We start from the raw sequence: 23428 nt of genomic DNA, 5'->3' as shown, positions 1-23428 counted from the left end.
AAATGAAGGTTCACGCATTGAAAGAATATGTAATGTTATTTCATTGGTTACAAAGAAAACCTGACAGTATGAACCCACTTACCAGCATGATGTTGCACCTTCTCTGGTTTAGATGCACGCACTGATTCGATTGGAAAAAGTGTCATAAAGCCGCTGTGTTCTCTTTTGAGGCAAGCTGGCTGATAACTATTGTAACTGGTCCTTTATGTCCTAGATGCTGGCACTGGACGAAGTTGACACATGCTGGTTCCACACATGTTCCATCTTGAACAGATTTAGGAATTTTGCTGGCCACAGAAATACCTAAGCATCTGGAGAGGGAAGTACCTGACCATCAGCAGACAGTCTAGAGACACACGTGTGTGGACGAGCATTATCCTGTTGGAAAATTCTACCAGAAAGGTGACGCATCAGGACGCAGGATGCTCGTAACGTCTCTTTGTGCCGTCGCAGCTACATCATTGACTACCAGCCGTGACCTGAAGTCATACTCGATGTCTCCCCAGACTATGACACCAAGTGTAACACTGCTGTGGTTGGAAGAACGGGATCTCTACTCAGGTCACCACCATACCCGCCCAGGATGATCGTCCCGGGTAACATAGGAGCGTGATTCATCGCTGCACACAATGTGATGCCATATATCAGCACTCCATTCTTCCCTGTCACGCCGTCGCTCCAAAAGCAGCACGTTTCTATAGTGATGTTAACGGCAGCCTAGGCATCGCGCGGTAATTCCTTAATACAGCAACTGCTAGTCTCCGACCAATGATTGAGGATAACAGAGACTGTTGCAGGGAGTCCATTACTAGCATGGAAGGTGCAAACATGAAGGGGTTACGATATACTTGGTGCACAATATGGCTACCTTGTGGTCAGAAGTTGTCGACCATAACACTGACGACGAGTATGCCAGTGTTTACGATCCTATGCAATCCAACGTCGGGCTATTGTCAAACCTGAATGCCTCGAATATCTGGATATTGCACGATTCGACCAGGCAGCCAAATGAGGACTCTTTCACGTGCTGATAACTCTGCCTCCCACGAGTACGCGGCATCTCTGTGTCCTTCACAGTGATCACTGAACAGACGACGCTGTTCACGCTCACCTCCTATCGCAGAGAAGTGGCTCTGCAGAAACCTAGGGGTTAGTACACTGCCTGACAAAAAAAAGTGGAGCCGGCCGCTGTGACCGAGCCGTTCTAGGCGTTTCATTCCGGAACCGTGCGACTGCTGCGGTCGCAGTTTCGAATCCTGCCTTGGGCATGGATGTGTGTGATGTCCTTAGGTTAGTTAGGTTTAAGTAGTTCTAAGTTCTAGGGGACTGATGACCTAAGATGTTAAGTCCCATTGTGCTCAGAGCCATTTGAACCATTTTGTAATGGAGAACGAGAAGTTTCTTTACATTTTTGTACCGACGACCACACTGAAGACATTTCTTCAAGTTCAGAGGTGTTCAGACCTGGTCGTTGCCCCAAGAGGGAGGATATCAAACAGAATGACCCCTAAGTGTCCCGGAAGACGGTTGCCATGACTTTACCCTCTGAGGGTGCGGCTTTCAGCTTTTTCTTTGGGGGACAGATGGTATGGTAGCACTCCGTGGGTTGCCTCTGAGACGACGTCCAGTACAAAACTGGCCGTCCCCTCGCGCTCAAGAAATTGTGCCCTGATGATCTTCACTTAGGTGGCAAGCAGACAAGTAGGCTCACACCGTTGAGTACCCCAACTGGCGGAAGAGTGTCTCAACACCACCACAGGAGACGTCCAGTTGTGATCCGTCGATCACCTTCAATGAGAGTGTCCGCACGTTCCAGGTGTCACTGCTGTGTGCGGCAGGCTGGCACGTGGGAGATCGGACAGGTTTGCGCGACCTTGTTGCGATGGTGACAGACGCTTCGCCCAACGATTCGCCGGGCTTTTGTTCATTGTCAGGTCTCCGTAGACATTCTGCAAGCGCCTATAAATACCTGCGATGCTCTGTTTTTCCGCCTGGAGAAGCTCAGTGGCAGCTCTCTACTTGAAACGCACCTCCACTGCAGACGCCATTTTAAAGGCTATAGATAGCGCCGCCATCTGTTGGAACTTCTTGAAACTATAGTGGCTGAAGCGAGGATATTGCACGACGTCCCATAGTAAATTCCGCATTTTTTCAACTGAAAAAAAGTGATGCATTACTTACTGAACGCCCCTCGTGGGTGGTGAAACCAGATATTGTTATTGCATTCCCGTCTCATGCGCTGCATTTACTCTTTACACAGAGCCAGTCGGGTAGTGACGATCGCTATTGCTATCACCAATGCCAGATTCCGTATTTCCAGGGGACGGGAACTGTTCTCCAGTTTGCACATAATGGGAAAATCTTCTTTTAATCTACCTTAGTGGTGGTGATCCTTCCCCACCTTGTTGATTTCAAATAACGAGTGAATTCCACAGGATGGAAAGAAACTTCTCGGAGGGGTCGCACGACTCAGCACCTTGCAGTAAGCACAAACTGGAAATGGGCAATTGAAATGGCTACTTAGCTCTGGAGGATGATTAGCCAAAAACTCTGCATGTTATAATAAATCTGTACAGCGATTTTGCAGCTCCCAAAATGCAGTTATCCGACAGCCCTGGCGAGGGTAGGTAGGGAGTCGTAGGCTGTACGGGACGGAGACGACTTTTAAAAGCGTTGCTTGTATGAAGCCAGCAACAAGAGATCCTCACTGATGAATAAAGTTGCTTTCCGGTTATTGTGAGAAAGGGAGAGCTGGTCACAAGTCTCATATTACAACGCCGACACATCTGGTAGTGCCGCGCGGGGGTTAGCCGAGCGGTCTAGGCGCTGCAGTCATGGACTGTGCGGCGGGTCCCGGCGGAGGTTCGAGTCCTCCCTCGGGCATGGGTGTGTGTGTTACTCCATAGGATAATTTAGGTTAAGTAGTGTGTAAGCTTATGGACTGATGACCTTAACAGTTAAATCCCGTAAGATTTCACACACATTTGAACATTTTTGAACATCTGGTAGTTGGAGGTAGTGTTTAACAACAACGTGGCAGACTTGCATAAGTTTTGCGGAAGACAAATTCTTTCTATCCCAGTGGAAATTTGCGCTGGTTGTGTGTGTCTATTTGAGTACCTTTTTAGACTGCTCTCTAGTTTTGTTTATGGAGTAAATAGCACATTGGTGTGCAAAACTGTATTGGAAAGTGACTTTCGAATGATTTCTCACTGCCAAGTAACGCAGCTCGATGAATCTTGGGCCACCCACAGAAGCAGCTGCTAATGTATAGTACAGGAGGTGTCATGAGAGGAAACAAAAATGACACTATTGAAAAAAGACAATAATTGCATTGAAGTCGTCGCTATTTATGATGGTTCCCTGGACATTACGAAAGGATGGGTGATCACTACGAATGTCAGTACATGGCCTGCAACGTGCTCTTCTGCTGATCACAAGTTCGATAAGTAGTTTTTGTGGTAGGGCGACAACTGCTGCATGGTCGTTGGAGCGTGTGGGGTGCTACAATATGTCTGCTCAGCACATCCCACAAGCGCTCGGTTGGATTTAAGTCGGTGCAACAGACTGGTCAATCCTTTCAGCAAATATTCCCTCGTTCCAAGAGCGCCTCCACCCGGGAAGTCCGATGGGGTCGCTCTTCGTGTAAGGCTTCTAGTTTATTTTTTGTATTCGAGGAAAGTAATCTGAGCTCTACTTTTATTCGATGTGTCATTCTTGGTATCTATACTATGGATGTTTTTAAAACAATAGTTTTCAGTGATCGATATGTTACGCCGCAGATGTTCTGAGTAGATGCACTGTGAACTCTGGTTGCCGGGAGCATTGTCTTTGTTGTTGCATTCTGCGAGAAGTGAGTGGGTCGGGTGTTGGTCACACTACTGAAAAAAATGGTTCAAATGGCTCTGAGCACTATGGGACTTAACTTCTGAGGTCATCAGTCCCCTAGAACGTAGAACTAGTTTAACCGAAGTAACCTAAGGACGTCACACACATCCATGCCCGAGGCAGGATTCGAACCTGCGACCGTAGCGGTCGCGCTGTTCCAGACTGCAGCGACTAGAACCGCTCGGCCACTCAGGCCGGCCACACTACTGAGCGGTCTGGAAATAGCTTGCGGAGCGCAGAGATAAAGATACACAGGATGTCGAATTTTGGAAACATGGTTTGATAAAGATTAATTTGAAAAATGTGAAGATTTACAGGTAATATTGTTGGTGCTTTGCTTGCCTGTGCGCGAATTAGGTTGTGTTTGGGAAACGGAAAGCTTTAGTGGGATTTTTTTTTATTCGTTCGGGTTAGTAGTTTCATTGTTCAGACGTGAATGGGTTATCTGTTAATATGAATTGCACCCATAAGTTATAGATTTACCACTCCTTTACCATTTCAATAATTAATTTCATGTCAGAGTCATATTTGTAATGGCCCGCCCGATTATCCCCGCGCGGTCTAACGCACGGCTTTCCAGAGTGGGAAGGAGCGCCTGGTCCCCGGCACGAATCCGCCCCGCGGACTTGTGTCGAGGTCCGGTGAACCGGCCAGTCTGTGGATGGTTTTTAGGCGGTTTTCCATCCCCCTCGGCGAATGCGGGCTGGTTCCCTTTATGCAGCCTCAGCTACACTATGTCGGCGATTGCTGCGCTAACACTGTCTCCACAAACGATTGCTGTGCAAACAAGTTCTCCACGTACGCGTACACCACCGTTACTCTACCACGCAACCATAGGGGTTACACTCGTCTGGTGTGAGACGTTCCCTGGGGGGTGGGGGGGGGGGGGGGGTGGGGGGGGGGGGTCCACCGGGGGCCGAACCACACAATAACCCTGTTCGGTGTGGGGGGCCAAGGTGTGAAGTGGACTGCGACAGTCGTCGTGGGCTTGTGGACCAATGCGGCTGCGGCGGGGATGGTATCAGAGTTTCAGCATAGTCTTTGAACGCTAGTCTCTACACATTATTCAGTAAATGCAATATACTCCACTGTCTCCTCGAAAATTTTATTTTCTGATTATGTGTGTTGCCACATAGCACTTTGCGAAGCTCAGTGGCTAAGACTGAAGCACGATCTGCTTACAACAGTTGCACTTCGCTGCAGTGCACTGCGCAAGGTTTTCTTTACTTTTTAACTGGCTTGCCGCTGCGCTGTACCTTTAATGTTCAGCACTTTCGAACGGTACCGAGTTTCCGTAGCCGCAGGTAAGCCATGAAAATTTCTCAGGTCTGTTTTTCATCACAGTCGGGACAATAAGATCATTCACAGTCAAGTGTTATAATTCAAAATTATTATTAGATTCAGTTTAGGTAAAGTTAGTCCAGATCTCATTGCTTAACCAGAAAAACTTACGCTTACAGTGCAGTGTTACTTTCTCGTGTGCAATATTTAGTGTCTGGGATTGTATTTAGTTAATTTTCTTACGTAAAATCTCAGGGTATTTTCAGAGGAAAATTTTGGTTATTTATTCTTTGAAAATTCTTTTTCAGTTTTATGTAGATTTTTAATTCTGTTAGGTTTGTGTGTTGAAACTGCAAAAGGCGCTACAGTCTGGAACCGCGTGACCGCTACGGTCGCAGGTTAGAATCCTGCTTCTGGCATGGATGTGTGTGCTGTACTTAGGTTAGTTAGGTTTAAGTAGTTCTAAGTCTACGGGACTGATGACCTCAGAAGTTAAGTCCCATAGTGCTCAGAGCCATTTGAACCATTTTGAAACTGCAAGTCACGAACTGTGACATGACGCATTAAAGCACTATTTACCGCACTGCACAGCACTCATTTTCGTAGGACAGTTTTAAGCTTTCCGGTTATTTCGGTAAAGGTTTAATCAAATACAGTAATACGGTTTCAAGTAGTTTTGGCGACTCATTTAATGAGATAGCGTTTCCATAATCAGTCCACCTGCGTTGTCCAGATTTACAAGACAAACACACACGAAGCTAAAGTTAGGAAACCAGTTAAGTTCACTACATCTACATCTGTGTCTTCATTTATACTCCGCAAGCCACCCAATGGTGTGTGGCGGCGGGCACTTTACGTGCCACAGTCATTACCTCCCTTCCCTGTTCCAGTCGCGTGTGGTTCGCGGGAAGAACGACTGCCGGAAAGTCTCCGTGCGCGCTCGAATCTCTCTAATTCTACATTCGTGATCTCCTCGGGAGGTATAAGTAGGGGGAAGCAATATATTCGATACCTCATCCAAAAACGCACCCTCTCCAAACCTGAACAGCAAGCTACATTGCGATGCAGAGCGCCTCTCTTGCAGAGTATGCCACTTGAGTTTGCTAAACATCTCCCTAACGCTATCACCCTTACCATATAACCCTGTGACGAAACGCGCCGCTCTTCTTTGGATCTTCTCTATCTCCTCCGTCAACCCGATCTGGTATGGATCACACACTGATGAGCAATACTCAAGTATAGGTCGAACGAGTGTTTTGTAAGCCACCTCATTTGTTGATGGACTACATTTTCTAAGGACTCTCCCAATGAATCTCAACCTGGTACCCACCTTACCAACAATTAATTTTATATGATCATTCCACTTCAAATCGTTCCGCATGCATACTCCCAGATATTTTACAGAAGTAACTGCTACCAGTGTTTGTTCCGCTATCATATAATCATACAATAAAGGATCCTTCTTTCTATGTATTCGCAACACATTACATTTGTCTATGTTAAGGGTCAGTTGTCACTCCCTGCACCAAGTGCCTATCCGCTGTAAATCTTCCTGCATTTCGCTGCCATTTTCCAATGCTGCAATTTCTCTGCATACTACAGCATCATCCGCGAAAAGCCGCATGGAACTTCCGACACTATCTACTAGGTCATTTATATATATATATATATATATATATATATATATATATATATATATATATATATATTGTGAAAAGCAGTGGTCCCATAACACACCCCTGTGGCACGCCAGAGGTTACTTTAACGTCTGTAGACGTCTCTCCATTGAGAACAACATGCTGTGTTCTGTTTGCTAAAAACTCTTCAATCCAGCCACACAGCTGGTCTGATATTCCGTAGGCTCTTACTTTGTTTATCAGGCGACAGTGCGGAACTGTATCGAACGCCTTCCGGAAGTCAAGGAAAATGGCATCTACCTGGAGCCTGTATCTAATATTTTCTGGGTCTCATGAACAAATAAAGCGAGTTGGGTTTCAAACGATCGCTGTTTCCGGAATCCATGTTGATTCCTACATAGTAGATTCTGGGTTTCCAGAAACGACATGATACGCGAGCAAAAAACATGTTCTAAAATTCTACAACAGATCGACGTCAGAGATATAGGTCTATAGTTTTGCGCATCTGCCCGACGACCCTTCTTGAAGACTGGGACTACCTGTGTTCTTTTCCAATCATTTGGAACCTTCCGTTCCTCTACAGTCTTGCGGTACACGGCTGTTAGAAGGGGGGCAAGTTCTTTCGCGTACTTTGTGTAGAATCGAATTGGTATCCCGTTAGGTCCAGTGGACGTTCCTCCGTTGAGTGATTCCAGTTGCTTTTCTAGGCCTTGGACACTCATTCCAATGTCAGCCATTTTTTCGTTTGTGCGAGGATTTAGAGAAGGAACTGCAGTGCGGTCTTCCTCTGTGAAACAGCTTTGCAAAAAGGTGTTTGGTATTTCAGCTTTACGCGTGTCATCCTCTGTTTCAATGCCATCATCATCCCAGAGTGTCTGGATATGCTGTTTCGAGTCTCTTACTGATTTAACCAAAGACCAGAACTTCTACAGTTATAATTTATAATATTCTCCTTATTATTAGTTTTATTTCGAAAAGTTACAATTGTCATCCATAAAAATGATCCCAGGACTGAATACACCCCTGAAAATATGGACATTGTTCCGGTGTAAAATCGACCGCCGGTACGACGGGCAAGAACGTTAGAGTATAGAGGGCTGTGAGACGGCGTCAGCCAATAGTACGCTGACCGACCCCTCTCTAGGACGACAACGAGACAGTAGCGCTGTCTACACGAAGAGGACATAAGCGCAGTGCCGCGTGGCAGCGGCCTAGTTGGAGCCTAGCCGACTTACGAACGCTACAGCTGCGATTTTGGAACTGCATTGTTTGGCTTGTATTACGAAATGTATATACTGAAGAGATTGCTTATGTTTGTCTGTCGCCCTTTGCTCACTACACTTGCGTATTTCACAAAAGTTGAGTACTGTGATCATTTTCTTTTGTAATAAACTTTATTAATACGATCTGCTTGAATTGTTATCTAGCGAACCAAGAAGCAGGTTTCCTAGGCATCCACATATCTCATGAGTGGGCGGACACAACAGACATGGGGAAGGAGAACACTGTCACAATAACGCTAACCAGTGAATTTCCCGTGTTCAAAGGTTTGGAGGTCAGTGCACTTATTATACCTTACCCCCCTCCCCAAATAACATCAGGACAACAGAAACGATCATGTTCGACTATGTTTCTGCGTGCATTAAGTGTTTCCACCTCCCGCCATACGAAGGTACGTCGACCACTGCGGGTAGCTGGTTGAAATATCCCTGATGGATGTGTTATCTGAATAACATCCAATGACTAGTACTCATTCGAAGTCACTGAGCACTTCTGATATCATCTTGTTTCAGCTACTCTTTTGACAACACGAAACTTCCCGCCTGCTTTTATACCGGCAGGTCCGCCTCTCGTGAGACATAGTGGTCACAACCACATTACATAATATATGAAGACAGTAACTGTTCCCGAAAGAACAGATACCACTGATGACCGTGCAGCTTCTCTAGAATAAATGATAATTAATTGAAACCCTCAGCTGCCGACAGGTGTTGATATACCTCGATGGGGACAGCTGAAAATGTGTGCCCCGACCGGGACTCGAACCCGGGATCTCCTGCTTACATGGCAGACACTCTATTCATCTGAGCCAGCGAGGACACAAATCAATAGCGCGATTGCAGTGACTTATCCCTTGCACATTTTCCGAGAGACCCACAATCCCAACTGTCCACAATCTACATAGGTAATGTTCCTAATAGATATTTGCCCATCCACTCATTATTCGCGTCCACTAAGGTGACGATTCCCGTAAGAGATCGGGCAACCTGTGCACATTCACACAGATGAAGGTCAATGGCCAGGTAGCCTTTAACTATATATGAAGATAGTAACTGCTCCCGAAAGAACAAAAATGGTTCATATGGCTCTGAGCACTATGGGACTTAACTTCTGCGGCCATCAGTCCCCTAGAACATAAAACAACTTAAACCTAACCAACCTAAGGAGATCATTACACACATCCATGCCCGAGGCAGAATTCGAACCTGCGACCGTTGCGGCCGCGCGGTTCCAGACTGTAGCGCCTAGAACCGCTCGGCCACTCCGGCCGGCCAGAAAGAACAGATACCATTGATGACTGTGCAGCTTCTCTAGAATAAATGATAATTAATTCAAACCCTCATCTGCCGACAGGTGTTGTTGATATACCTCGATGAGAACAGCTGAATGCTATTAGGAACATTAAGTATGTAGAGTGTGGACAGTTGGGAATGTGGGTCTCTCGGGAAGCGTGCAAGGGATAAGTCCCTGCAGTCGCGCTATTCATCTGTGTCCTTGGTGGCTCAGACGGATGCCGGCACGGTAGCTCAGTGTGTTCGGTCAGAGGGTTAGCTACCCTCTGTAATGAAAAAAAAAAAACCTGAGTGAACGGATCAACGAACAACCTGCCGGCAAATGTGGCCGTGCGGTTCTAGGCGCTTCAGTCTGGAACCGCGTGACCGCTTCGGTCGCAGGTTCGAATCCTGCTTCGGGCATGGATGTGTGTGATGTCATTGGGTTGGTTAGGTTTAAGTAGTTCTAAGTTCTACGGGACTCATGACCACAGATGTTAAGTCCCATAGTGCTCAGAGCCATTTGAACCATTTTTGAACAAACAGGCCTGAACGGGTGTCTTGAGACGTCCGCCCCGATCACATACAACGAACAAATTAGAACAAAATGAGATGAACCAAAAAAAAAACGGATAGAGCGTCTGCCTTGTAAGCAGGAGATCCCGGATTCGAGTCCCGGTCGGGGCACACATTTTCAGCTGTCCCCATCGAGGTATATCAACATCTGTCGGCAGCTGAGGGCTTCAATTAATTCTCGATTCGATACCTCAAAGTTTCTAATGAGAACATGTCGGCTTGTTGTTGTTGCAGGTTGCGAGGCGATGCTGTGTCCGTGGCAACGTCTGCTGCCACTGGTGCTGGCTGTCTGGGCCTCAGTGTCGAGCGGAGATCTGTTGGTGCGCAAGTGCTGCGGCCAGCATCAGTTCATGGACGACAAACACGTGTGTCGTGACGCAAACGCCAGCCAGGACAACAGCGACGACCCCTGGTGGTGGCTGCCCAAGAGCTCCGTCAGTCTCAGTGAGTGCCGCTGTTGAACACCACCACATCTCGATTGGCTCTTGACTTGGAAAAGAAGAAGGGAAGGAAGATCAAGATTTAACGTTCCGTCGACGACGAAGTCATTGGAGGCGGAGCACAAGCTCAATTTGGGGAAGGACAAGAAAGCAAATAGTCGTGCCCTCATCAAAGAAACTATTTCGACATTTACCTTAGTATATTTTAAGGACGCCACGGAGAATGTACATCTGGATGATTACCGTGATCTCTACTCCACGTGGTCCAGTGGACTCATATTCCGGAGTACAGCGTTTCAAATCTCGGTTTGTCCATCCAGACAAAGGTTTACCGTGATTTCCCTACATCCCTTGAGGCTAATTCTATTTTCCTTTGAAAGAGTCACGGCTAATTTTCCTCCCCATTCTTCCACACTACGAGCTCGAGTAACGTCTCTGATATCGATGGAACGTTAAGCTCTAACAGCCCTTCCTCAGTGGGTTTGATACACGGATTCTGTTTCTCTTATTCCGTCAGAATGGATATTTTCTGTTACTGCATAATGTTTATTTACTCCACAGATAAATCTGTCATTCGAAAGCAGTTTCTTCCCTGTAGGCTTTGTAAGGTTAGCAACCGCAATGAGCATCGTGAGGAAAAAACTAGGTAATAGGGAGCTTTGGTCTAAGACGGGCCAGGCACCTTCCTCAGTGTAAGATCCCCGCCCCCTTTTCACTAAACCTCCAGAAGTTTCTCAGCGTAGTTAGGGAGTACATAGAAGTCGGCATGAGAGAAACAGTGAGACTGGCCGTGCTTTCCCATCCGAGGCTTACAGAGATTAAGGCAAGCCGTCCTTGGATTATTTCAGTGAGTCAAATGGCTCTGAGCACTATGGGACTCAACTTCTGAGGTCATCAGTCCCCTAGAACTTAGAACTACTTAAACTTAACTAACCTAAGGACATCACACACATCCATGCCCGAGGCAGGATTCGAACCTGCGACCGTAGCGGTCCCGCGGTTCCAGACTGTAGCGCCTATAACCGCAAGGCCACAACGGCCGGCTTCAGTGAGTCATCACGTAGGATTACATCCTACCTGTTTTACCACAAAGCTCTCGTAGTTGATGTCCCTCGCAGAAACCGACTCAACGTCATCGGATTATCTGGAAAGTGCATTTCTGTATCCTGTAATGTCTGTGTAACGAAAGGGGGGAGGTATATTACTTGAAATAATGTTCGGTGATGCTCTTAAGATGCGTTTACTTACGAAAACACCGTAATCTGATGATAAACGAAACAATATGTTACTTATTAACTCGAAACTAGCGATTTCTTGATAGCATGCTCCTACGACAGAACCATATCGAAAGGCATCCCATCGGCGACTGGCGACTGCGGGACGCAGTCTGGATCTTGTACTTACAATCGCGACACATCGTAGCTCTCCGTATAGTTGTGTTATGTTGAACACTATTCATCTCTTTGTTGAAATGAATGCTTTCTTGGGTCGTAATATTGCTGTAAGAAGGTGTTTAAGACCAGAAGGCATCTCCTAACGTCTACAGGGGAAAAACTGCTTTCATTAGTAAATTTTTATTTAAGAAAATGCTCGCTTCGCGCCAGAATCGCTGTGGTTTCCCTCAGTAGCGTGCGCTGCCGTAACTGTCTGTCTCACAGCTAGTCGCAGCGCCTCACCCCGCCGTCTACCGGCAATGCCAAGGGGTGCAGCGGCTACTTCAGCCAGCGTGGTAACTGAATTCTTACTCCCTGCTAGGCGTTCTTCAGTGGTGCCGGGGTGTATTGAATGCTATTGGTATCTTCAGACGCGAGATAAAATGTAAATCTGGAAATTAAGGGAATAAAATGTAAATCTGGAAATCAAGGGATAGCTTACATCAGTCAGTGGCGATATTTGGACGTATGAGAGGGTGTGGGCTCAGTACATGGTTTTTCCGGCCGTTGTCGGCTTTGGAGGCCTAGGAGCCGCTACTTCACATTCAAGTAGCACCTCAGTTGGCATCATGAAACAAACTTGGTCCAGTTCTCCCACAAAGAAAAAGTCCCCCGCAGAACCGGGAATGGAAGTCAGGCGCTTTGTATGGCAGTCATATACGCTGACCTCTCAGCCGCGAAGGTGGACAGGTAACAGGAAATTTAGGACATTACTTTGAAGGCCAGTTGATGCATTTTGAAAGCTCATTGTTCAGGAAGTGAAGATATGCACTGTCTCGGTGCAAGGGCTTTTTTTTTGTGGGATGATCTACACACAGTGAAGAGAACCATCCAGTTGTGACTTCTCTGAACCACTCGAGAGAGATAAAGTGCTCCAATGTGGTTCAAAATAATGCACTTCCGTTTCATTCAGAGATTCCTTCTCTGACGAGAAGAGTTATCAGTCTACTGACCTTAGGTGTACTTCATAAATTTTTTGAATGCTCGCCGCGCGTGATTAGCAGAGTTGTCTAAGACGCTGCAGTCCTGAACTGAGCGGCTGGTCCCGGCGGAGGTTCGAGTTCTCCCTCGGGTATGGGTGTGTGTGTTTGACCTTAGGATAATTTAGGTTAAGTAGTGTGTAAGCTTAGGGACTGATGACCTTAGCAGTTAAGTCCCATAAGATTTCACACACATTTGAAGCTTTTTTTTTTTTTTTTTTTTTTTTTTTTTTAGAATGCTCATTGTTTGCCGATGAAATTGAAGCCCGTTGTGTAGCTGTGGACTTTTTCTAACCAGACTAGTAGACATACCAATAATAATAAGACATTTTTAGTACATTCCAATCTTGACAGCAGCCCAAATCACCTTTTTACTACCCACAGCTGTGCTTGCGTATCAGCAGTTTTTTCATCGTGAGTGATGGTAAGTAAGTTATTGCACGTGCAATAATGTCAGCTGCCCCCACGTGTGTGCCTGTTTGCATAAGCATAGGTCGTGAGGTGCGCCACGCTCTGTCCACTCCCAGACTGTCCCAACGCACGATGCGCCAGCTCTCACAGTGTTAATGCCCACTCTTAAGTGCAGAGGGGCGTGGGCAGCAGTGGGCACGTATGTATACTGGTATTCAAGTAGCTGTATGCTATGTGGATTAAACACGTTGAGAATTGTATAAATATTATATTCATTACCTTGAATCATATTATGAAGAACATATCAACCAATAAAAGAATTTTCACCAATACGATCAAGTTCAAAAGTCAAGGGCTAAATAGGTATTTTAAAGAACAGGAATTTCACCCAAATTCGGTTTATATTCTTCAGATCAATAAGTACCTTTTACCTCGCACTTCCTCAGGGCTCAAACTACCTCCGTATCAAATTTCATCCAAATCGTTTCAACGGTTAGCCGTCAGAACGTAACAGATCGGGTTCCTTTCGTAATATCAATATTAATGTTGGCTTTTTGTTAACCGGTTTCATCTATGTCACCCTCAGAGCAAAAAGTTTTTGTAACGGCAGTGCACGCACCAGTGAAGAAGTACTACACTACTGGCCATTAAAATTGCTACACCAAGAAGAAATGCAGATAATAAACGGCTATTCACAGCACAAATATATAATGCTAGAACTAATATACATCATACTACAACTGACACTCTTTGCACGCCAATTTGGGTGCACAGATCCTAAGAAATCAGTGCCCAGAACAACCACCTCTGGCCGTAATAACGGCCTTGATACGCCTGGGCATTGCGTCATACAGAGCTTGGATGGCGTGTACAGGTACAGCTGCCCATGCAGCTTCAACACGATACCACAGTTCATCGAGAGTAGTGACTAGTGTATTGGGACGAGCCAGTTGCTGGGCCACCATTGACCAGACGTTTTCAATTGGTGAGAGATCTGGAGAATGTGCTGGCCAGGGCAGCAGTCGAACATTTTCTGTATCCAGAAAGGCCCGTACAGGACCTGCTACATGCGGTCGTGCATTATCCTGCTGAAATGTAGGGTTTCGCAGGGATCGAATGAAGGGTAGAGCCACGGGTCGTAACACATCTGAAATGTAACGTCCGCTGTTCCAAGTGCCGTCAATGCGAACAAGAGGTGACCGAGACGTGTAACCAATGGCACCCCATACCATCACGCCGGGTGATACGCCAGTACGGCGATGACGAATACACGCTTCCAATGTGCGTTCACCGCGATGTCTCCAAACACGAATGCGACCATCATGATGCTGTAAACAGAACCTTGATTCATCCGAAAAAATGACGTTTTGCCATTCGTGCACCAAGGTTCGTCGTTGAGTACACCATCGCAGGCGCTCCTGTCTGTGATGCAGCGTCAAAGGTAACCGCAGCCATGGTCTCCGAGCTGATAGTCCACGCTCCTGCAAACGTCGTCGAACTGTCCGTGGAGATGGTTATTGTGTTGTAAACGTCCCCATCTGTTGACTCAGGGATCGAGACGTGGCTGCACGATCCCTTACAACCATGCGGGTAAGATGCCTGTCATCTCGACTTCTAGTGATAGGAGGCCGTTGGAATCCAGCACGGCGTTCCGTATTACCCTCCTGAACGCACCGGTTCCATATTCTGCTAACAGTCATTGGATATCGACCAACGCGAGCAGCAATGTCGCGATACGATAAACCGCAATCGCGATATGCTACAATCCGACCTTCATCAAAGTCGGAAACGTGATGGTACGCATTTCTCCTCCTTACACGAGGCATCACAACAACGTTTCACCAGGCAACGCCGGTCAACTGCTGCTTGTGTGTGAGAAATCGGTTGGAAACTTTCCTCACGTCAGCACGTTGTAGGTGTCGCCACCGGCGCCAACCTTGCGTGAGTGCTCTGAAAAGCTGCTTCTTCCTGTCGGTTAAATTTCGCGTCTGTAGCACGTCATCTTCGTGGTGTAGCAATTTTAATGACCAGTAGTGTATATGGCGCAGCAGTTACCTGTATTAAGTGACGTAACCTGTTTCTGAAAATAATACAGTGGAATGGTGCGGTTGTCACGGGTAGCGAAACGATGCTTTGTCTGTAGGATCTACAGAAGGCAGTTCAGGAAAATGCCTGTGAGGGGCGAGGGGTAGTGGGGAGAGAGTCCTCTCTCTCGCTCGCCTGTGCCTGAAACGCCAATGAGTCACTCACCGTTGAAGTTCTTGACGTGGCGCACGCAAGCAAACTCGTGACCCACCACAGCCAGCAGAATTCTCAGCGACTGCATTTTGTAGCATTCTCCAGTGTTATACCGAAACTACCCATAACTCATGTGAAATAAAATGCGGAAATCGCAGGAAAAATCCCTTGCAGTGGAACAACACAGGGCGTGCTTCCTAGTTACGTGCGCCCACATAAGGCAAATATCAGCTCGTTCTAGACCTGTACGTTTACACAGTGTGACGTCATCCCTCCCATATTATGTCGATGGTTTATTGGCGTCTCTACGTACAAGGGGCGTTCAACAACTAATGCAAAACTTTTTTTTGTCTGATAGTTTCGAGTGAAAAAATGCGGAATTTCTCGTGGAATATTCCCGCCTCAGCTCCTTTAGTGTCACGAAGTCCAGATGTCTTTGACGGAAGAAGAAATGTGTGATAAAAACTCACCGATGTCGCCGTAGATATCAGCCGAGCATGAAAGAGGTATAGTAGTTGCTGTACGGAGACGGCTGGCAGTTCTGTCACGATTCCGTCCCTAGGTAAGCTGAGTATTTGCAACTCATAAACCAGATGTTCACGTCGAAGATGGCTGATATCAAAGCACGTCGGCACAGACATGGCTGTAATTGTCCTAAAACCCAAAAGAAATATGCAACTCAGAAAAAAACCCAGACAAATACAGTATACAGAAGGCACGAGAAAATGCTATTCCCGCCCCCCCCCCCCCTTCGAATCGCGAAATTCTGCTACCAATTAGTAGGGATCCTGAACTTAGGATCCACTTAGGAACTAATAAATACACGAAACCCTCCGTTGCCAAATTTACCTTTATTGTAATTTTAATTAACGTGGAAGCCATAAAAACACCAAACATGGAGGCAGAATGTACGCATCTAAAGGCTACTAAAAAAAAAAAAAAAAAGGAATCAAATCACTTAAATTTGTTTCCACAAGAGGAGAATACAACGTCCCAATTCGGACCTCGCTAACACTTACATTTTACTGGCATTAAATATAACAAGATAAATAATCAAAATGTGACGGGAACAAATGAATAACACTATCAATCTTTGCAGATGAGAGTACGACTATATTCACGAAGTTTTGCGCCCTGGCAAGGGAGTTACTTAACTTCAACATATAAGGTGATTACAGTAAGCCTAATTCCACTCGACAAACGTAGTAACGATATAAGCGAGACAAATGTACTGAAGGAGGATAGCCGGATGAGCCGTAGTAAAAAGGGCCACTATCAACCCCGTCAAAACGCGACCCCCGTGAACACGTCAGTTTCAGCTACTTGCAATATACACAGAGTCATTTGTAGCTTCTTAAAAACAATTAACATGAAAAGACTCAACACGTAACACACTAATAAAATATAAACGACTACTTCACAGAACTAGCTCCTCTTTAGACGAAGCAAACAGCAGAATATTAATAACACGTTAAATACTTCTAACCTATAACAAACTAAGGTACCACGTAATAGAATATCGTCTTGAGATGATAGAATACTCAGTTTGACTTGCCTGTTTGTAGATCTTACAACTCAACAGTGTCAGCTTAAGCAAACCCGCGAATACAAAACTCGAAATATCACAGGAATAATGATTGTAGCCACTGACAATGCTAAGCTGCCACACAGAGAAGACAATAGTAATTTACAGCGGCACGCAACCGGCCTTACATCTCCAATTTAGTATAATCAGAACAAACAATTTTGTGTATAATAATTACTTACAGTACCATGGCAACCTCCAAATAACACTAATTACCCAAGGTAGGTGCTGGTATCGAAAGGCACCTTTAGTAATACAGAGTTCGAGTGTATTAACTTATTGGAAAGGTTTCAACTTTACATCCCTTTCCACATAGCTCCTTGTTTACACACTTCTATAACTTCTGCAACTAAAGAAGGGCATATAAATGCACATATAACTGACACAGATTTAAGCAGAATAAAACAGTACCTTAGTATGGCGCAAATGGCTTGATTTGCTTTACACGTGGGATATCTTCACCATTCAGTAATTCCGAGACATATTCATCAACGCGTGAGAGCAAGACGTCGCCGTGGTATCAGCTATTTACTTCACATAATTTCCTGCAGAGACACAAGGCAGACGAAGCGTTTTCACATGTAACAGCGGCGAGCATCACACATTTCCGCCGTCACGCCATAGACACATCTCAACTTCAGTGGCCAGTAACAAGAACCTATACATGCTCTCGCAGCAGGAAAGCCCCAAAACACAACAGTGCACCACCGCGATACCAAACCCGAGATCCCATCAAGTCACTGCCGGTATCTCTCGCTGACCTTGCCCATAGCGTACAGGGTTCGTACCACAGGCCTCACGGTAAACGTCAACAAGCCACCTCCGACCCTGCGAATTTCCACTCCGCTGTCTCTTTTCTCTCTCCCTTAACCATCCGACCACCGGCCTGAATCTTGGAAGGCAAAGATGGTCACCCTATAATCTCTGGCAGCGATGCCATTCTAAGTGCGAGAACACTGGCGCCAGACGCGCCACGGCTCACCGAGGTTATGTTGACAAGTGGGGTTTTGTAACCAAAAAAGTGGAAAATAATACGGAGTATTGATTGGAATCCTGAAGAGAACCAACCTGATCTAAAAAAATGTTTTTCCCTACTTATTGAACGCCCCTCCTATACCAATGTGGTTACCTGTACCTAAAATCGCCAGCTGGATCTCTACTGAATGTTCCAAGGATGCCATTGAATAGTATCTGCATGCTGTGACATCTACTCTGATCAACATTTTTGTGTTATGAAAAGTTGCTGAAGGGTTATGGACTGAGTACATCATTCACGTTTTTAGTGCATGCCGATAATGCCACAGAAGTCTCTGATGTCATCAGTGCGAAACGGTACCTGCAGCCTAATGATGTGTTTCTAACTGAAATGCTTATTACCCTAACAAGAGGTTTCCTATTACCAGTGGTTCATAAACTGAGCCCTATCACGCAGTCGTAAGCACGCTACATAGAAAATAAGAGAACCCTGTGTCACACAGCGTTGATACAGTCTAACACAGTCTCTAGCACTGAAAATGTCCTTAGTTCGGCGAGAAAGAAAGACCACAAGTTTCGGTAGGTGCGCCACATCCAGCTGAAGCCAGTCATTTAGCACTAGATTCCGTAGAGCTAGCATACTGTGAGGATGTTGACTGCTACGTTTCAGCGACTGTTCCTGTTACATCCGACATAATTCATCCATGGAACCTAAACTGAAAAAATATTTATTGATGTAATTACGTTGAATGCACCCAGTAGCCCTTAGCTAAATAATAACATCAATACAAAAAAATCTTTTTGAAGTGTCTTCCAAAACTAATCAACAAAAACCCCATAGAAATTGTACTGAAGCGCCAGAGAAACTGGCATAGGCATGCGTATTCAAATACAGAGATATGTTAACAGTCAGAATACGGCGCTGCGGTCGGCAATGCCTATATAAGACAAGTGTCTGGCGCAGTTGTTAGATCGGTTACTGCTGCTACAATAGTAGGTTAAATAGATTTAAATGAGCTTGAATGCAGGCCGCGGTGGTCTCGCGGTTCTAGGCGCTCAGTCCGGAACCGTGCGACTGCTACGGTCGCAGGTTCGAATCCTGCCTCGGGCATGGATGTGTGTGATGTCCTTAGGTTAGTTAGGTTTAAGTAGTTCTAAGTTCTAGGGGACTGATGACCACAGATGTTAAGTCCCATAGTGCTCAGAGCCATTTGAACCATTTTTTTTTAGCTTGAACGTGGTGTTATAGTCGGCGCACGAGCGATGGGCCACAGCATCTCTGAGGTAGCGATGAAGTAGGGATTTTCCCGTACGAACATTTCAGGAGTGTACCGTGAATATCAGGAATTCGGAAAAAGACCCTGCAAGAACGGGGCCAACGACGACTGAAGAGAATCGCTCAACGTGACAGAAGTGGAACCCTTCCGCAAGTTGCTGCAGATTTCAATGCTGGGCCATCGACAAGTGTCAGTGTGTGAACCATTCAACGAAATATCATCAATATTTCGGAGCCGAACGCCCTCTCATGTACCCTTTATGACTGCACGACACAAAGCTTTCTATCTTGCCTGGGCCCGTCAACACCGGCATTGGACTGCTGGTGACTGGAAACATGTTGCGTGATCGGACGAGACTCTATTCAAACTGTATCCAGCGGATGGACGTGTACGGGTATGGAGACAACCTCATGAATCCATGGATCCTGCATGTCAGCAGGGGACTGCTATAGCGGTGGAGGCTCTGTAATGGTGTGGGACGTGTGCAGTTAGAGTGATATGGGACCCCTTATACGTCTAGATGCGACTCTGAGAGGAGACACGTACGTAAGCATCCTGTCTGGTGACCTGCATCCATTCGTGTCCATTGTTCATTCCGACGGACTTGGGTAATTACAGCAGGACAACACGCCTCTCCAAACGTCCAGAATTGCTACAGAGTAGTTCCAGAAACACTCTTCTGAGTTTAAATACTTCCGCCTGTCACCAGACATGAACATTATTGAGCATATCTGGGATGCCTCACAACGTTGCTGTTTTAGAAGAGATCTCCAGCCCCTCGTAATCTTACTGATTTACGGGCAGCCCTGCAGCATTCATTGTGTCAGTTCCCTACAGCACTACTTCACGCATTAGTCGAGTCCATGCCACGTCGTGTTGCGACACTTCTGCGTGCTCGCGGGGGCCCTACATGATATTAGGCAGATGTACCAGTTTCTTTGGCTCTTCAGTGCAAATACTTCTTCAGAAAATGTACTGCGGCAACAAGAGCTATTTGTGGACACTGCCGGCCAGAGTGGCCGTGCGGTTCTAGGCGCTACAGTCTGGAACCGAGCGACCGCTACGGTCGCAGGTTCGAATCCTGCCTCGGGCATGGATGTGTGTGATGTCCTTAGGTTAGTTAGGTTTAATTAGTTCTAAGTTCTAGGCGACTGATGACCTCAGAAGTTAAGTCGCATAGTGCTCGGAGCCATTTGAACCATTTTTTGTGGAAATGTTTTGCAAAACATCAGTAATGGGAAAAACAAATAATCGTGTCTTTGTTGGACGATATAATTGGTAGGACAAAAATTAAAGTTCCGACTAGCCACTATGGAGCACACTCGCCATGTACACTAAGTCTGTGTCGAGCACGAGGAATGAAAAAGTTAATGTTCCCAGCTACAAACAACGAAACAATGACAAAGTCCAGACGTGCTCAAGGTGCCATAGTCTGGTCCCCAGCGGCGCAACGGTTGAAGAGTGATGGTGGACGGCGGACTGGACGGCCACAGCAGTGGCGGCTCCGGTAAAGTTAATCGCTTCTGGGCTGGCCGTGTCACTGCCTTCTGCTGCCCAGCGCAGATCCTCGATGTGCAGAGAACTACACACTTCTGACCGTCTGCTTCACTGGTTGGCGGAATCAGAACGTAGTCTTGGCTGGCGCACGGCGATACTTTTGGCACTGCCGCCGGCACCACCCTGCTTTGGTCTACTCGCTGTGGAGCTGCGGCCGTTTGACCTGTGCGGCAGTCAGACATTCGGCCAGCTGCGGTCCGCGGTAGGCGCGCCACATCAGATCGAAGTAGCTGCTCACATCTTAAGTTGCAACCTAAAGGAGAGCAGGAATACCACAACTCCCATGTAAACTCTGAGCTTGTCTTGTACCACGGCTTTATTAGCTCGCTAAAAGCAACAGATCACTTATTGTTACATTTTTCTAACATCATTTCTGTTCTTCAATCCCTTGTTTTTAGTGTATACTGTTATGGAAAGAATGATGGTTTAGGGTTAAACGTCTCATCGACAATGAAGCCATTTTAAGATGAAGCACAACTTCAGGATAGGGATGAGCAGGGAAGCTACTCGTCCATGTCATTTGTAAAAGAACCATCCTAGCATTTTCCTGAAGCAATTCCGGGAAATCACGGGAAACCTAAATCTCGATGGTCAGACAAACATCTGAACCGTCATCGTTCTAAACGCAACTCCAGTGTGCTAACGATTGCAGCACCTCCTTCGGTATGCACACTTCTAACGCCACAAATACGTTGAAACGTTAGCACCAACATCACGAACACAATAATGACACAGTACTATATATTAACCTATTTATATGATATTTAAATGGATTGTAAATGCTTCTACATACGACGGTTGGAACTTTAATAGTGGCAACTATTCATTTACAGCTCGTACAGAATAGATACGTATTTTAAAGTTTTACTGACTTTCAAAGAAGTCACCAGCATTGTGTATAATCCGCTGCCAGCAATATGCCGGCCGATGTGGCCGAGTGGTTCTAGGTGCTTTAGTCCGGAACCACGCGACTGCTACAGTCGCAGATTCGAATCCTGCCCCGGGAATGGATGTGTGTGATGTCCTTAGGTTAGTTGGGTTTAAGTAGTTCTACGTTCTAGGGGACTGATGACCTCAGATGTTAAGTCCCATAGTGCTCAGAGCGATCTGAACCATTTTGAACCAAGCGACCGATGTGGAAGTCGTAGGATATTCTTAGCACTGCCAGTTCTGTTGACAGTTCGAGCGACACGGTCTATTGCCCGACGAATTTGTAGCAGTTCTGAAGCCAATGCCGTGAAGTGTTTCCTTCAGATTAGAAATCGAATTGAACACACGAGGGCTTAAGTCAATGGAGTGCAGTAGGTGGTACAGCACTTGGCAGCCCCATCAGTCAAACAAATCAGTAACAGCTTGCACTGTCCTGCAAAATGATAGTCAGGTGCTGCAGAAAGTGTCATCACTTCTGTCTCTATACTGTTCATTTTTTGAACACAACCTACGACCATCTTAGAGACAGAAGTGATGACATTTTCTGCAGGACTTTACCATCATTTTGCAAGACAATGCTCAAGCACGTACAGTGCAAGTTGTTTACTGTTTTGTTTGAATAAGAGGCTGCTAAGTGCTATAGCACCTACCGCACTCCCCTGACTTAGGCCCTCGTGAGTTAAACTCGATTTCTAAACTGAAGGAAACACTTCACGGCATTCGCTGCAGAACTGCTACAAATTCGTCCGGCAATAGACTGCGCCGCTCGAATTTTCAACACAACTGGCAGTGCTAAGAGTATCCTACGACTTCCACATCGCTGGCAGCGGGTTATACACAATGCTGGTGACTACTCTGAAGGTCAGTAAAACTTTGAAACACGTATCAATTTTGTATGGGCTGTAAATTAATAGTTGCTGCTATTAAAGTTCCAACCCTCGTATTTTTACTCTTAATGTCATGTGTACATTGTGTTTGTATGTTTGAATTCGCTGATGATCTTGATGAGGAGCTGCTCGTGAAACATGTCAGCAAATGTAATTTTTAACAACTCATGGGTTGATTTTAGAAACCTAATTAAGCAGTTGTGGGGCGGCGGGTGGAATATGAAATCTGAAATGGGAAAGATCTCACACAGCTGGGACTGCACAGCTGCCACACTGTGTAGAGGTTACAGAACAACCTCCTCCCTACAGAATTCATTAATTTAATGTGGCTTGATAGTCATACCGGAAGATTTTAGTATTTGAGAGTAAGAGCCGAAATTTTGGTGGATAGGAAAGATGAAGAATGACTGAGACCTGAAAAGGAATGAAGATCTCACACAGCTGGGACTGCACAGCTGCCACACTGTGTAGAGGTTACAGAACAACCTCCTCCCTACATAATTCATTCACTACCTATGAACTTCTTTAGGTCGATCACGTTCCTGAGACCTAATAGCTTTCTACTCTTAGGGTACTCTAGCCTATATACATTGGCATGTGGTTTTCCTATGATCCTGAAAGGTCCTTGGTATTCGAACATGAATTTCTTTTTTTTTTTTGCATTATTTTCTTTGATTTTTCCTTGGTTTCAAAACTGATGGGTACAGCTTTTGCGTCGTGACGCTTTTTTCTTTCTAATGTTCTTTTCCTTATATTTGCCCTAGCCTTTAACTCCTTCTCG

General features: G+C 45.9%; 1 protein-coding gene across 1 annotated transcript in view; it reads left to right on the top strand.

The window, feature by feature from the left end:
* Positions 1-23428, top strand: part of LOC126419422 (uncharacterized) — a 308724-nt gene that overhangs the window by 57799 nt on the left and 227497 nt on the right. Inside the window, exon 2 of the mRNA XM_050086609.1 lies at positions 10169-10378. Within this exon, the coding sequence (XP_049942566.1) occupies positions 10180-10378 (199 nt within the window). The 5' untranslated portion in view covers positions 10169-10179. The remainder of the gene's footprint in view (positions 1-10168; positions 10379-23428) is intronic.

Source organism: Schistocerca serialis, chromosome 9 (assembly GCF_023864345.2).
Source record: "Schistocerca serialis cubense isolate TAMUIC-IGC-003099 chromosome 9, iqSchSeri2.2, whole genome shotgun sequence".
Classification (NCBI taxonomy): domain Eukaryota; kingdom Metazoa; phylum Arthropoda; class Insecta; order Orthoptera; family Acrididae; genus Schistocerca; species Schistocerca serialis.
The sequence above is the reverse complement of the archived record's forward strand: the minus strand, read 5'-3'. Positions and strand labels throughout refer to the sequence as shown.